General features: G+C 39.2%; 1 protein-coding gene across 4 annotated transcripts in view; it reads left to right on the forward strand.

Annotated features, from left to right (window-relative positions):
- Nucleotides 1–1746: 1746 nt before the first annotated feature.
- The window catches only part of bcas3 (BCAS3 microtubule associated cell migration factor), a 465863-nt gene continuing 452223 nt past the window's right edge, over nucleotides 1747–15386 (forward strand). For all 4 annotated transcript variants that reach the window (XR_007042330.1, XM_047391219.1, XM_047391220.1 and 1 more), the window contains exons 1-5: nucleotides 1747–1869; nucleotides 3597–3691; nucleotides 7209–7263; nucleotides 8389–8464; nucleotides 13284–13390. Coding sequence is in view for 3 of the 4 variants with exons in the window: in XM_047391219.1 (XP_047247175.1) it covers nucleotides 3621–3691; nucleotides 7209–7263; nucleotides 8389–8464; nucleotides 13284–13390 (309 nt within the window). In the remaining variant the exon portion in view is untranslated. The remainder of the gene's footprint in view (nucleotides 1870–3596; nucleotides 3692–7208; nucleotides 7264–8388; nucleotides 8465–13283; nucleotides 13391–15386) is intronic.

The following is a 15386-nucleotide window of genomic DNA, read 5'->3' on the forward strand; positions in this document are numbered from 1 at the left end:
TGCCTCCTATGCATTGCTATGGAAGGCCCCAATTAATATTCGCCTTCATGCTAGTGATAGCCAATATGCTAATGTTAGCATTTTAGCTTCTCTTTCTCATCTCTTCTCTCTTAGCTGAAGAACACATTTGCCTTTTTAGGCAATTTCCTGTTTTTGTGTATCTTCAGCGTATTTGTTGTTATTTCATTCTTTTTCAGAATTTTCTGCCATTTGTTTTATATATTTTAGCACTGACTTCAACTTCTTAGGCTATATTTTTGCTTCAGTCTATGCTTTTTCAGCTCATCTATGGGCAGCTCTTTCCTGTTTTTTTTTTTAAATGTTTTTGTCAGTTCTTGTATTTCAACAACTATTTCGAGTAGTTTTGAGGTAACTTCACTTTGTTACAGTGTTTTATACCTGATAGTCTTCCGGATTAAAGAGATCAGATGACAGTTTTTCTTTGATGTTTCTGCTATTTCTACTAATTTATCAGATTTCAGCTGATATTCTGCTGTCAACCTTAGCCACTTTCTGCCAGCTTTCAACAGGAGTTTAGCATTTCTGTTTTCTTCTAATTCATTAAATTTTAGCAGATTGTCTGCAGTCCATTTCAGCTTGTTTCTGCCAGGTTTCAGCAGGAAATGCAAATTTTTCTAGTGTTGGTTTGCACCCCCCGTACGCCTTAATTATGACAGCCGGACTGGACACCGCTACACAGGTGAGTGCAAATTTGTGTGTATGCTTAAATGTGATTGTATGAGTACTGATTTCTACAGGTGTCTCCAAGTGTGCACCTTTGGTCGTGCCACGGATTACAAGAGGGACAGGTGAGTGTGTAAAGCAATCTGGCTGTAACTGTCATAAAAGGAGAGGGATACGTAGTTGAATGAGTGTGTACGCACGTGCATCGCTGTGTGTGCGTAAGTATATGTGTGCGTTCCATCAGCGGGAGGGCAGCAGTGCTCCGTCACACAGACCTTCTTTGGCTATATATCAGTACCAGGATCCTGAGGTCAAGTGGACAGGGCTTGTTATTTATCCCTAAATCACAGTTAAATTGACGCTTAGCAGTTGTAGCAACTGCACTGTCGTACTGGGTGGCATTCTATCTTGTTTGATTTTTCTTGATTGTTTGACATTTTTTCTTACTCTAGTTTAACTTGATTTAAAATGAATAGCCACTTTATTAAGTACACCTTGGTAGTAACCAGTTGGACCAACTTTTGCCATCAGAACTGTGTTCATTCAGAAACAGTCCTCAGAGTCAGGCAGGTGCTTCAGATTTGTTGGCTTCATACCTGTACTACAAATCCCCTATTCCACTACTACTCAGAGGTGCTCTGATAGACTGAGATCTAGTGTCTGTGGCAGCCATTAGGGCACAGTAAAGTCAATGGTGCACAGGTGATACTAGGGGTCCCAAAATGTTAAGGGTCTCAAAATGTTTTAGCTAAAACTGATACTCTGCATCTCTTTGTAGGTAATTTCTCCTATTTCTTTAATATTTGTTTGTCTTGTATGATACCTTTTTTGTATTGGCCACTATGTGTTTCAGTGGAGTCTATTCTATATCAGTTCAGTGTGTTGGCAATATACACCACCTCTTTTAGACACATTTCTCTTCACTCTGTCTCATTGTACATTTGAAAATAGCGGATATTTTATTTTGCAAATGTCTTTAGCGACGAAGTCAGAAGTCCCACCCTTAGTGTGGCTTGATAGGCCAATCAGCGCCACTCCGTTGCTCTGATTGGATTTCATCTACAGAGCGTAGTTCCGCTTCTCTACTCCGTTTGTGTTTTGACTGTTTATTGTGGAGCTCTTCCCTTCTTCGGATCAGCAGAAGTCAGTGGTGAAAGAGACTGACAGTCGGCGATTCGCGCTTCGGTTGGTAACTATGTTGGCCGTAATGTGTAGCTAAGATCTAACAAGTGTGTAATAAAGCCAGACGCTCAGTATGGCTAGCTGGCTGGCTAGCTATCCTAGCGTGTCGGTCCTTTCAACAGAATTTCAGCGGCAGTTTATTGGGGGGTTATGTTGACTTGACAGTTGGTTTAGTTTGCATTTGTGTCCGATGGTTTGTGGAGTCTCCAGGGGCTGAAATAAGCAAACCTGTCAGTATGGTCTTTTGGAAAACGTAATCTCTCTGTTCATTAGGCTGCCTGTTGTCGCTTTATTTCCGCTGTTGATGGTAAAGTTCTATGTTACTGATCATTCATGTAGTTCATACACAGCATTGTTTATGCATTGCGGGGTGCATCCACCAAAGGCAACTATGTCCCCGAAGTGTGAACTTGGTTAGGTCATATTTTTAAAGATAGGTCTTCTGATCACAGCTGTCCAGCTGGCCTCTGCATGTGACCTTACATCACTGGTTTTGTGGGATAGTCATGTTGATAACGAGCTGTTTATTCAGCCCAATCTGCTAATAAATAATGGAGTCAACTCTCCTGCAACATGTTTGCATCTCCAACAAACATCTAAATGTCTGGTTCTGGTTCTTATGTCGGTAAAATAAATTCAGCTGTTATGTTAAGGAAATAATTCATTCATCATCAGCAGTGGGCTTCCTACTTCCTTTAGACCAGTATGTGCTGGCACTGAAATCTTCACCTCATTCTACTAACACTGTATGTCTGTCATAGAGGTTTACAAGCTATTTGCTTTGTGGCGAGATACGTTATCGTTGTGAGAAATCATTTTTGCTATTATAAAACCTACTTTCCCTAAAAGAAATGGTTAAAAATTCCATGTCCACCTGTTTGTTCACCACAAAGGAGAAGACTGTGCTTTGCTCCTTTACTTGAATGCGTCAACATCTAGTTCCAAAAACCTTTCCTCTTCTGAGTAGAATAGTGATTTATCACAGAATGTTACATTTCTTAAGCAATCCAAAGTCCTTGTTCAGGAGACAGTTCTCCAAACCTGTGAACACGATTACCAAATTTGTCTTTCATTTCTTCTGTAGTGAATTTTAGTTTTCTGTCCTGATGCTGTGATGTCTCCCTACATTGACCTGCTTGTTTTCAGTTGGCTATCTTTCTAATGTCGTTATACTTTTTAATAATCCCTGCTTAACATTTCTTTCTCCTTAATAATTGAGGTTTTTGATTGGTCTTTATAACTGGGAGTATTTAAATATCTGAGATTAAGGAAAATTAGAAACAAATCTCTAAAAAAACATCTCATCATTATGGCATTAAGAAAATAGAAATAATTTTAGTAAATTAGTTTATGTAAAACAGGAAAGTTTAGTTTGATTCAATGTGATTAAAAATGTTGTGTCTCGTTTTATACAGTCAGTCAGTCATTTCTACCGCTTATTCCATAGTGGGTCGCGGGGGAGCTGGTGCCTATCTCCAGCAGTCTATGGGCGAGAGTCAGGGTACACGCTGGACAGATTGCCAGTCCATCGCAGGTCCATCGTTTTATACAGTGTATGTAAATATCTGGTCTCTAACGTATGTGAAACCCAAAGTAACTACCATCTATACTTTTGCTCAAAAAGGGTCCGATTTCATGCTTATATTTGAATAATGATATTTGCATTTGGTTTTCTGATACAAATAAATACTTTGATTCTTGTGTATGCTGTTGTTTTGTTAACTCTTCAGGTAAAAAGAAAAAGCAGGAGAAAGATGGCGTCTGATTCTCCCCGCAGACCGAGCCGCTGCGCCGGGGGAGTTCTGGTGCGAGCACAAGCTGCTACGTAAGAACAGAAACCTTCTTCCTGTTATCTCCTTATTCATTTAACAACTGAGGTACTTCTACTAGGGCTGCATGGTATTACTGCAGCAAACATTCAATAATGTAGTTGATACCAATATGACTTGCAATAAGTGAGCAAATTCTAAACTAAACAATACTAGTCTTTTTGGCTGGGTTCTTGCAAACATAGACATCATATGTTTATTTCTGCTGTTGGGTACTAAAACAGCTTAGTGGGAGTTTCTTAATAACTTCACAAAAACATCCTAGTGCCCTCCTAAAGAATGTTCAACAGCATTAAACAACAACCACTGACAAATATAAAACTGGCATGGAAATAATTTAATTGGCTAATGTTTATTGCAGTCCATTTCTTTGCAATATCATTATTGTTTACAGCGATATTGCTATAATGATATATTTGCATTTATTGTGCAGCCCTAACTGCAACTGAATGTGATTTAGAATACATCTTTTAACCAGAGGTCCATGTTCTTTGTTAACTGAGTACAAACTACACTGCTGAAAAAAATAAAGGGAACACTTGAACAACACAATAAAACTCCAAGTAAATCAAACTTCTGTGAAATCAAACTGTCCACTTAGGAAGCAACACTGATTGACAATCAATTTCACATTTTGTTGTTCAAATGAAATAGACAACAGGGGGAAATCTTTGGTGATTATCAAGACACTCAATAAAGGAGTGGTTCTGCAGGTGGGGACCACAGACCACTTCTCAGTACCGATGCTTTCTGGCTGATGTTTTGGTCACTTTTGAATGTTGGTGGTGCTTTCACACTCGTGGTAGCATGAGACGGACTCTACAACCCACACAATTGGCTCAGGTAGTGCAGCTCATCCAGGATGACACATCAATGCGAGCTGTGGCAAGAAGGTTTGCTGTGTCTGTCAGCGTAGTGTCCAGAACCTGGAGGTTCTACCAGGAGACAGGCCAGTACACCAGGAGACGTGGAGGAGGCCGTAGGAGGGCAACAACCCAGCAGCAGGACCACTACCTCCACCTTTGTACAAGGAGGAACAGGAGGAGCACTGCCAGAGCCCTGCAAAATGACCTCCAGCAGGCCACTAATGTGCATGTGTCTGCAAAACGGTTAGAAACCGACTCCATGAGGATGGTATGAGGGCCCGACGTCCTCAAATGGGGGTTGTGCTCACAGCCAAACACCGTGCAGGACGCTTGGCCACTGGTGCCCTGTGCTCTTCACAGATGAAAGCAGGTTCACACTGAGCACATGTGACAGACGTGACAGAGTCTGGAGACACCGTGGAGAGAGATCTGCTGCCTGCAACATCCTTCAGCATGACTGGTTTGGCAGTGGGTCAGTAATGGTGTGGGATGGCATTTCTTTCCATGTGCTCACCAGAGGTAGCCTAACTGCCATTAGGTACCGAGATAAGATCCTCAGACCCCTTGTAAGACCATATGCTGGTGTGGTTGGTCCTGGGTTCCTCCTAATGCAGGACAATGCTAGACCTCATGTGGCTGGAGTGTGTCAGCAGTTCCTGCAAGATGAAGACATTGAAGCTATGGACTGACCGTTCCTCAGACCTGAATCCAATTGAGCACATCTGGGACATCACGTCTCGCTCCATCCACCAACGTCACGTTGCACCACAGACTGTCCAGGAGTTGGTGGATGCTTTAGTCCAGGTCTGGGAGGAGATCCCTCAGGAGACCATCCACCATCTCATCAGGAGCATGTCCAGGTGTTGTAGGGAGGTCATACAGACACATGGAGGTCACACACAATACTGAGCCTCATTTTGACTTGTTTTAAGGACATTACATCAAAGTTGGATCAGCCTCTAGTGTGTTTTTCCACTTTAATGTTGTGTGTGACTCCAAATCCAGGCCTCAATTGGTTAATACATTTGATTTCCATTGATAATTTTTGTGTGATTTTGTTGTCAGCACATTCAACTTTTTACAGAACAAAATATTCAATGAGAATATTTTATTCATTCAGATCTAGGATGTGTTATTTGAGTGGTCCCTTTATTTTTTTGAGCAGTATATAAGAAATGTTTGGTGAACCTACAGTGTCTATCGAGAGTATTTAACCTTTCCAGGTTTTGTCTTGTTGCAACCAAAAACTTCATTGTGAAGTATTTAATTTGGATTTATTGTATAATTTTGAAGTGGAATTATCTGGTAGTCCTGTGGGGTCTGTTCATATGTGAATATATAGAGAGTGACTTTCTGCCCATTCTTTGCAAAGTAGTTCAGGCTCAGTCTGACTGAATGGAGAGCATCCATCAATTTTTAAGTCTTGCCACAGATTCTTAGTTGGATTTAGCTCCAGAATTTAACTAGGCCATTCTAACACATGAATATGGTTTGATCTAAACCCATTGTTGCTCGGACTGTATGTTTAGGGTCATTCTTCTGCTGGAAGGTGAACCCTTGCCTGAGTCTCACGTCTTTTGCAGCCTCTGACAGGTTTTCTTTCAGGAATGCCCTGTATTTAACTCCATCCATCTTCTCATCAACTCTGACCAACTTCCTTGTCACTGCTGACAAGTAGCATCCACACAGTATGATGCTGCCACCACTGTGTTTCATAGTGGGAATGTTGTGTTCAGAAAACTAAATGTACCTTCTTATGACTTTCTTTCAATAATGGCTTTCTTCTTAGCACTTTTCCTTAAAGGACAGATATGTGGTGTGCACAACTAATTGTTGTGCCAAATGGGAGAATTTGTTAACCAACTGAGCTGTGGATCTCTGCAGCTCCCCCAGAATTACCTAGTAGAACGTCTTGAGATGATCAAGAAGAATTTTTCATAATATAAAGAACATTATGGAGAACCCTGATCATCCTCTTCATGAGACTGTCCTACAACAACAGAGCATCTTCAGTCAGAGGCTTCTTCAGATCCACTGTAAGACGGACGCTACAGGAGATCCTTCCTGCCCACGGCCATCAGCATCTACAACGACTATTTGAAGAAACCTGTATGAATTACAACATTTAGTTCCTCTTTGGGATTATTAAATATTTTTTAATTGAATTGAACCTAATTGAGATCTTCACAGAAGTGATGGATTTATTGGAGACTAAATGACACACAGGAGGCCTCTGTATACTAGTTAGCTAGCTTCTGGAGACAGTTTGTTGCTGTTGGTTTTATGTAGCATTTTCAAATAAAAGGGGCTAAATGCAAATGTATGCTACTTTGTATTTATTAGACATATTTTTTGACTATTTTAAAAAAGTTCACATGTGTGCACTACTTTGTGTTCGTCTATCTTATAAAATCCCAAAAGAATACATTGATGTTTGTGGTTGTAATGTGACAAAGGGAATGAACATGTTCACAATGCAGTAGATGTTGGATAGGTTAAATTTGCTGACTGCTTTAACTGTTCTGTTTTTGGACTTATCTTTTCCTAGACTGTATTGTGTTTGCCTGACTGATAGGAATCCCCAGATTAAATATTGATTCATTATATCTCAGTTCATGCTTTGACTTGGAGCTCTTTCTTCTGGCAGGGAGCAGTCGTACATGGAAAGTGTTGTCACCTTTCTGCAAGATGTGGTCCCTCAGGTAACTGTTTCTCATTTGTTGTGGAGGGGATTGTTAGATGTTTGTTCTGTCTACCCTGACCTTTCCAGAGGAATATTTTCACTTCCCATAGAGTGTGGACCAAATCATGTTTGGATACAGTTAAGTCCAACCACAGCTACAAAGTATGTGCAGTTACCATTGCCAAATTACTTCTGCGTCTCATAATACAAACTGTTTGATATCACAACACTATCAGTGTCAATATGACAGTAATCATGTTTTATTTGACTTCCAGTATTCCAAGATAACTTGCCATCGGAAATGCTTAACACGTACCTACATCTCTTTCCAGGAAGAGACTGAAAGTGGAAGCAAAGACACATTGTGTCCAAACATGTGAAATCTGGTCTCACAGAATCTTCTACCTACCAGGCTGTTTCCACAGTAAAATACGGAAAAATGCCGGTGCCACAGAAAGTCACCTTGTGATACTAAAAAGAGCACTTCTCTATTGTTGATAGTTTTATCCTCTAGTTGTAAAAGTGTTAAAAACGTTGACTTAAATATGTGCGTTGTGACACTGTGTTTAACTTTATTTTATTTCTCATCCTGCTTTTCTTCTGACAACGTCTCTTGACATTTAATGTGGTTAATATCCCTTTAAATAATGTCTTTTACATCATGTTTAAACCATGGAGGCTGTTGTCCATTTCTTGGACACATGTGATAGATAGATAGATAGATAGATAGATAGATAGATAGATAGATAGATAGATAGATAGATAGATAGATAGATAGATAGATAGATAGATAGATAGATAGATAGATAGATAGATAGATAGATAGATAGATAGATAGATAGATAGATAGATAGATAGATAGATAGATAGATAGATAGATAGATAGATAGATAGATAGATAGACACATCAATCAGCTGGCCAGGGATAACAGGGAAGGATTTTACTGCCTAAGCCCTCAGTCAAGAATCCTAGTGTTTCTCCATCTGTTATTCTTGCTTTCATTTTCTTGCTCTCTCACCTTTCTCTACTGCAAGTATTGCTGTTTTTATTGAGCTCAATCTTGCACACAGACTTTAGACATTGACTATGCTTATGTGCATTAGTTCTATTTTCCCACCCTCTTTTTGATTTTTCAAAATACAGGCATATACTGGGGCTCCACCTACTGATGAGAAAGAGAAAATCATCTGGGTCCGATTTGAGAAAGCAGACCTCAATGGTAAGACTTCAAAAGAAGGTAATGGTGGTATTTTATTAAGTTAGCCTGAGCTTTTTGTTGTTTTATACCAGTTATATTTCTAAATCAGTCAGTCTTGCCTGGCACAGGGCACAGCAGTGTTGGCGGTGTATCGTTCGCTCATTTCTTTGCTGAAGTTGTTGACTTTAAATAAACAGGCTGTGTTCAGTTTAGGTCAGGTACTGTTGGAAATACATTGAATCTTTAAAAGTCTTCACAACCTTATTAAAATTCTGTTTTATGGTAACCGTATGACAGATGCTCCGTACAATTCAACAAAAACAACTGAATCTGTTTAATGGAAGAAAAAAAAAAAGAAGCTGCGATAACTGGATATGTAAATGTGCACACCCTGAGATTAATATATGTATCTGACAGTGTGATCCAGTTTCAATTCTAATGTTGTTCGGTTCACAGTTCACCAATTATAGTAAATATGATTCACTGGAAATAAAATTCCCTAAGGCTAATTGATTTCCCAGTAATAGTTTAAACACAAAATCAACACATGTGACAAACATTGACTAAAAATCAGAATACATCGTTAAAAAAATCAAATAGCTACAGGAACAAATTAGTTTTCAGTCTATTAGGCCAACAGATATGGCAGCAGATATCTGCGATTGAACTAATGCACCGGGTGATCTGGATCCACCAGGACTGTTCTGGCTTTTTGGACTGACCTCACCTTGTACACTTCAATCAAGTTATTTAAGGATGTACCAGCAGTTTTGCTGCACACTTTATCAATTCCCAACTGTATGTTTTTTGTTTTTGCAAGTTAGCCTGAACCAGCAAATAAAGTTGCTACTGACTCAATAAAACAAGAATAAAACATTTGCAATAAATAGAATTCATGTTAAAAGAACAACACTTCAAATAAAAATATGTTCGCTGTTGAGCCTTCTTATAGAGTGAGTGCCCATGGGCTCCAAAGGCCAGGCTTTCATCACGGATAGTTTTCCAGGTATTTATACTGGTTCACAATCCCAACATTTTCACCAGACCACTGGTAAGACCACAGTGCTTAAACCAATAAGCATTTCCTTTATCCTTTAAAAATCTCTGACCTCTGTCCTGTGATCAGGGTCATTGCTGCTGAGGAAGGACAGGATGACAGCGTCATCAGCGAACTTTAAAATGTGAAGCTGTGAATGCTGGCTGCGACAGTTGTTGGTATATAAAATAAATAAAAGGGGTGAGAGGTCCCACCCCTGAGGGGACTCAGTAGAAGACAAGGGAACCTCAGAGAGAATTCCTTGAGGTCTCAGCCACTGAGACTGTACAGTTAAATTCAATTCAAAAATACTTTATTAATCCCAAAGGGAAATTAAATGTTGTTATAGCTCATATTATGAAGGTTTCCTCAAAGAGCCGTTGTAGATGCTGATGGCTGTGGGCAGGAAGGATCTCCTGTAGCGCTCCGTCTTACAGCACATCTGAAGAAGCCTCTGACTGAAGACACTCTGTTGTTGTAGGACAGTCTCATGAAGAGGATGCTCAGGGTTCTCCATAATGTTCTTCATTTTATGAAGAATCCATCTTTCCACAATGATCTCCTGATGTTTCTGAGGAGTCCCCAGAACAGAACCAGCCTTTTTTATCAGCTTGTTGAGCTTTTTTAAGTCCCTGGTTCTGATGCTGCTTCCCCAGCAGATGATGGTAGAAGAGATCAGACTTTCCACAACAGACTTATAGAAGATATGCAGCATCTTGCTGCAAACACCAAAGGACCTAAGCTTCCTCAAGTACAGTCTGCTCTGTCCCTTCTTGTAGATGGCTTCACAGTTGCATCTCCACCCTAGTCTGTTGTCCAGGTGAACACCGAGGTATTTATACTCCTCCACCACCTCCACTTCTTCTCCCATGATAGAAATAGTTTTTGACTTATTCCTGTTTCTCTTAAAATCTACAATCATCTCCTTTGTTTTAGTCATGTTCAAAATGAGATGATTGTTTCCACACCATGCCACAAAGCGGTCCACCACCTTTCTGTACTCATCTTCTTGTCCATCTCTGATCCACCCCACAACTGCAGAATCATCCGAGTATTTCTGCAGATGACAGGAGTCTGTCTTGTACTGGAAGTCTGAGGTGTACAGAGTGAAAAGGAATGGTGAGAGTACCGTCCCCTGTGGTGCTCCTGTGCTGCTGACTACCTGGTTAGACTCACAACCCTTCAGTCTCACAAACTGTGGTCTGTTTGTCAGATAGTCTTTGATCCAGGAGATTGTTGAGGCCTCCACCTGAGTCTTCTGGAGTTTCTGACAAAGCAAATCAGGTTGGATTGTATTAAATGTTCTGGAGAAATCAAAGAACATGATCCTCACAGTGCTGCTGGATAGTAGTAATAGTCCATCAACCTGCATATGAGGATAAAGTCAGTACCATACAAACACTGAAGCTTCTCGGCTAAAATGTGAGGTTGAATACAGTTAAAGGCTGACAAGAAATCAATGAAAAATTGTCTTAAAGTTTTGAGCCATCTAGATGCCTTTAAATTATGTTTAAACGAGTTCTTGTTGCATCTTCTACCCCTCTACCAGACCTATAAGTAAACTGCAAATGTGGGGATGTGTACTTTTCTGAACTTATCCTTATCTGAACTAAGGAAAAAAAATGATCCTTTTTTTTCCTGTTTTAAAGTCATGTAAAGTTTTCCTTTGGTTGCCTGGATTGTCATTATGGTATTCAAGGTGCCACCGGATTTAAAGATACCTCCCTGTCTACACTTTGCAATATGACTCAGTGACTCATTAGTTGTGTTTTGCAAGGTTTGTCTCTGCTATTTATTATTTTGATGACAGTTGTTATTGTGCTGAATGACCAGAAACATATGAATTTATTAATAAAATCTTCATTATCTGAAAAAGAACTTTATAGGAAAACATTTATACATTTTCCTTTTTTGCTGGTAGGAAATGATGAGCTGAATTAATTTCATTTTAGCGATATGATGGGGACGCGTGAAGCTGTTAAAGGTCCAGCTGAAATCACTGTATCAGTTTAATTAGCAGACTGGTTTTGACTTGAAAGGCAGGTGTGCTTGGAGCCATTGTGTAAGCAATAATCACTTTAGTGTGCAATTATCAGGATCATCAAGAACTTCACTGTAGCAAAACCTCTCACCATGAAGAAGACTTTAGGATGTCAATACATGTTTATTAAATTTTGTTTATTTATATGGCGACATATTCACAAAACATGTTCTCTCAAGGCACAAAAACAGATAAATTCAATCCAGTCAGACAGACAGATTCCATGTCAAGTACATGCATCACAAATTGATCCTAGTTATAAAACAATGCAGTCAAATTCAGTTTGTTATTCAAACTGGTTAAAAAAGGTTTTCAATTTAAGGAAACCCAGCAAATTGCATCAAGTCAGTGACTTGCAGTATTCACTCCTCCTGGGTGAGAATGTAGTGACAGTGGACAGTCGCTTGCAATCCCTCATACCGTCAGAAGAACTCCAGCAGAACCAGGACCAGGCTGAATGAGAGCAGCCATTTGCCATGACCAACTGGGGCTTTGAGAAGACGGCATATCCACAAAAAAAAAACAGACACACATAAGCCCTCATCCAGGAGTACTTTCTATGTAAAAGAAAAGTAAAAAGTAAAATGGCAGTTGTAGCTTCTTCATTGCCTTCATCTTAGGAGAGAAAGACAGCTAAGCAGAAGAGCTTTGAGCCAGTTTTCAAGTCTACATTATGAAAGAGAGGACTTTGAGTTAGTCATAGCAAAGCCTCAGCCAATAGCTATGTCTAGGAGAGAGACAGTAAATGAAACAGACAGCATTGTCTGATAAAGATCTACTATAATGTATTTTTATTTCAGGGATGGAGTACTTTTAGATTGAACTCAATGAGTAAACATGGTAGGTCTGTGAATATTTTGAGCGAAGCCATGGAATCTAAGATGTTAGGGTTATCACTTCTGTGTCAACATAAATATTAAGATCCCCCTCTATAATGTCCTCAGTATTTAATACTCAATCAGATAAGACATCTGGGAACTGATCGAAAAATGTCAGGATAAGCACCAGGTGGACAGGAGAAAAAGCAAACAGTGGTTTTAGTGCTTTGCGATATGAAAGTGAAAAAGTATGGGTTAGATATTCAAACAAATTGTAGCTAATAATTGGTCTGGGACTAATAATCAGACTGAAAAATGGTTGCTATTCCTCCTCCCCACTTTGTATCCCAAAGAATGTGAAAGTTTAAATAATTAGAAGGCGCTGACTCATTTATACTAACATACTTTTGCTGCAGCCAGGTTTCACTTTGAACAAATAAATCTGATTGTCACAAATTAAGTTAATAGCTAACAAAAGAGCGAGATCTTATGTTCAATAAGCCACATTTAATTGCTTTATTTTTCTATTCAGTCAGAGTAGTATATATATTTCATGAGATTTTCATAATTTGCTCCTTTTAGGTAAAATTTTAATTTAATTTGATTTTGGCCATGGACAAGACACTGTCTCAGTGGGGTAATGGATCCAGTAAGCAAAAAGACCAGAATTGCATTAAAACTTGCTCATCATTGGCAGCAGGACCACACATACCTCTGCTAAATGTACAATGATAGACAGCGGAAGGCTCATGCAAACTGGTTTCCTATTCTGAAAAACAATTCTGATTTCTGGGTAACATCTGGATACCTTTTCCTGTCAGGAAACATGGAGCATCAGCTTGAGTCTTGTGTTGTGCAAACAGTGATAACATCCATTTGTGGGGTTGCAGAAGGCTGGTTAGTGGAGCACTGTAAGATAATTAAACTGCCTCTCTGTTTGGACAGATACTTCACGTAACCCGGAGTTTCTGGAGATGCACAGTGGTACCTCTGACCCTCCTCTCTGCCTCATGATCGGCTACACTGATGGCATGCAGATCTGGAGCATATCTGTAAGTCCCACTTTCTGTCAACTATAACCACTTTTCCTTGATTCTTTATATATCATTTATCTATAGATATCTAATTCCACAGGTGTGTTTTAGGGAATTGAATAATCTAATTTCCTGACAGTGTTGATAAAGCCACCAAAAACAGAAAACTTAAAATTTCTGTCTGCTAACTTCAAAACTTCAAGGGCAATAAATGGCAAAAAAGAGTTTTAATTGGGTTACAATGCAGTTTGCAGAATTCTTTTTATACAGTTAAAAAAAATGTTCTCCTTTTCTTTTTGGTGTGCATCTAAATTCTCTTTATTTCAATGACCTGAAAGAAAGGTTTAGCTGGTTTAAACAACATCTTTATGTGGTGCTTAAACCTTCACAACAGAGCTGTTTGCAGAATTTGTTCATGTAAACATTGAGTCCTATCTGGGTTGAAAATCTTTTTCTTTCACGGTTAGAACATGTCCATGATCCAACCGTGTGAATTATGGAACAGAAAAACAGTAGGAAAGCAAGAAGATGCACAGATCAACAACGGTGACTAAAAAGGTTAAAAAATAGTACTTCCATCATTTGGGTTACATTTTGGTATTTTATGTGTGTGGAATAAAAAAATATATTTGATTCACAAACAAGGGCTGCATGGAGGCAGAGTTGGTATTACTGAAGGTCCTATGTTCTAATTCTGATCTGGGGTCTTTCTGTAGGACGTTTGCATCTTCTCCCTGTGCATGCCTGGGTTCTCCGTGTACTCTGGCTTCCTCCAACAGACCAAAAACATGACTCTTAGGTTAACTGGGTTCTCCGAATTGACCTTGGGTATGAGTGTGTGCGTGCATGATTGTCTGTCCTGTGTGTCTCCCTCTCAATAACTGCTGGAGATGGGCATCAGGCCACGCCCCCCGTGACCCTGCAAAAACAAGTGGGTATAGACGATGGGTGGGTGGATTCACAAGCTACACTTGTCCTAAAAAACAAAACTAAACAAAGCTGTAAAAAACAAAAACCAATTGTCCTTGTTTAAATCTTATAATGTTTTAAAAATAATCTCAGAATGATCATCTTAACAAAATAATATAAAAACACAGTAGTGCCACCATCTGTCCACTAGAGAGCAGTGTTGACCATGTTAAGGATTAGCTTTTTTTCCATTTGTACCAAGGTTTAGAGGTCTTTTGAGTCTTCATTGTTAAATCTGTAAATGTTAAAGAGGAAATAGAAAAATGGATAAAAATGAAAATATTATAAGGCTAACATTTTCATGACAAGCAGTCTGTGAAAAAGTTGCATTTAGATTTCAACACTGCATACATAATGGGTTCTTTTATCTAAATCTGGATAATCAAAAGATTGTTGAATTGCCATAAAAGTCCTCCCAGCCGTTTGCCACAAACCATGCAGGGACAACAGCAAACATGAGGAAGAAGATGCTCTTGTCAAATGCGACCACGATGAAACCTTTTGGCAGGACCTTTAGGCAGTTCTATGGCTGGAAAAAATGTATTAAAAAATGTCTTTAGAGTTTGCTTAGACAAAGTATTACTGGTTAAAAAACAGCTTGTTTTCATTGGGAATAAACTGACTTAAATGGTGGTGTGTGTGAGAAAAAGAAAACTGCTTTGGGTTCCTAGAAAGCATAAATATTAGACTCTAAAACAACGAGAACAATTTGTCTCATTCTGACGAAGCACCATTATACCTAGAAGGCTATTTAAACTCTCACCCTGATAAGTTGTTTTGTTTGGGTAGGTCTTAGTTTTGTTACAAAAAATGAAAATAGCTTCAGGAGTGTGTCAGGATTCATTCAGATGGCAGAAAGCATTCCTGGAAATATAACGCAGAGTAGCAATCCCTGATCTAGACCCTAAACCTATTGAGAAGCCTTGGATGCTAGGGAGTAATTTACCCATGAACACAACTCTTCCAAATGGGATCTTTAAAGGAATGCAACTGAGAAGAGAAGTATACACTGTGACATGCATACACTGAAGCTGTGCTGTTTGTC

This window comes from Girardinichthys multiradiatus, chromosome 18 (assembly GCF_021462225.1).
Source record: "Girardinichthys multiradiatus isolate DD_20200921_A chromosome 18, DD_fGirMul_XY1, whole genome shotgun sequence".
Lineage (NCBI taxonomy): Eukaryota > Metazoa > Chordata > Actinopteri > Cyprinodontiformes > Goodeidae > Girardinichthys > Girardinichthys multiradiatus.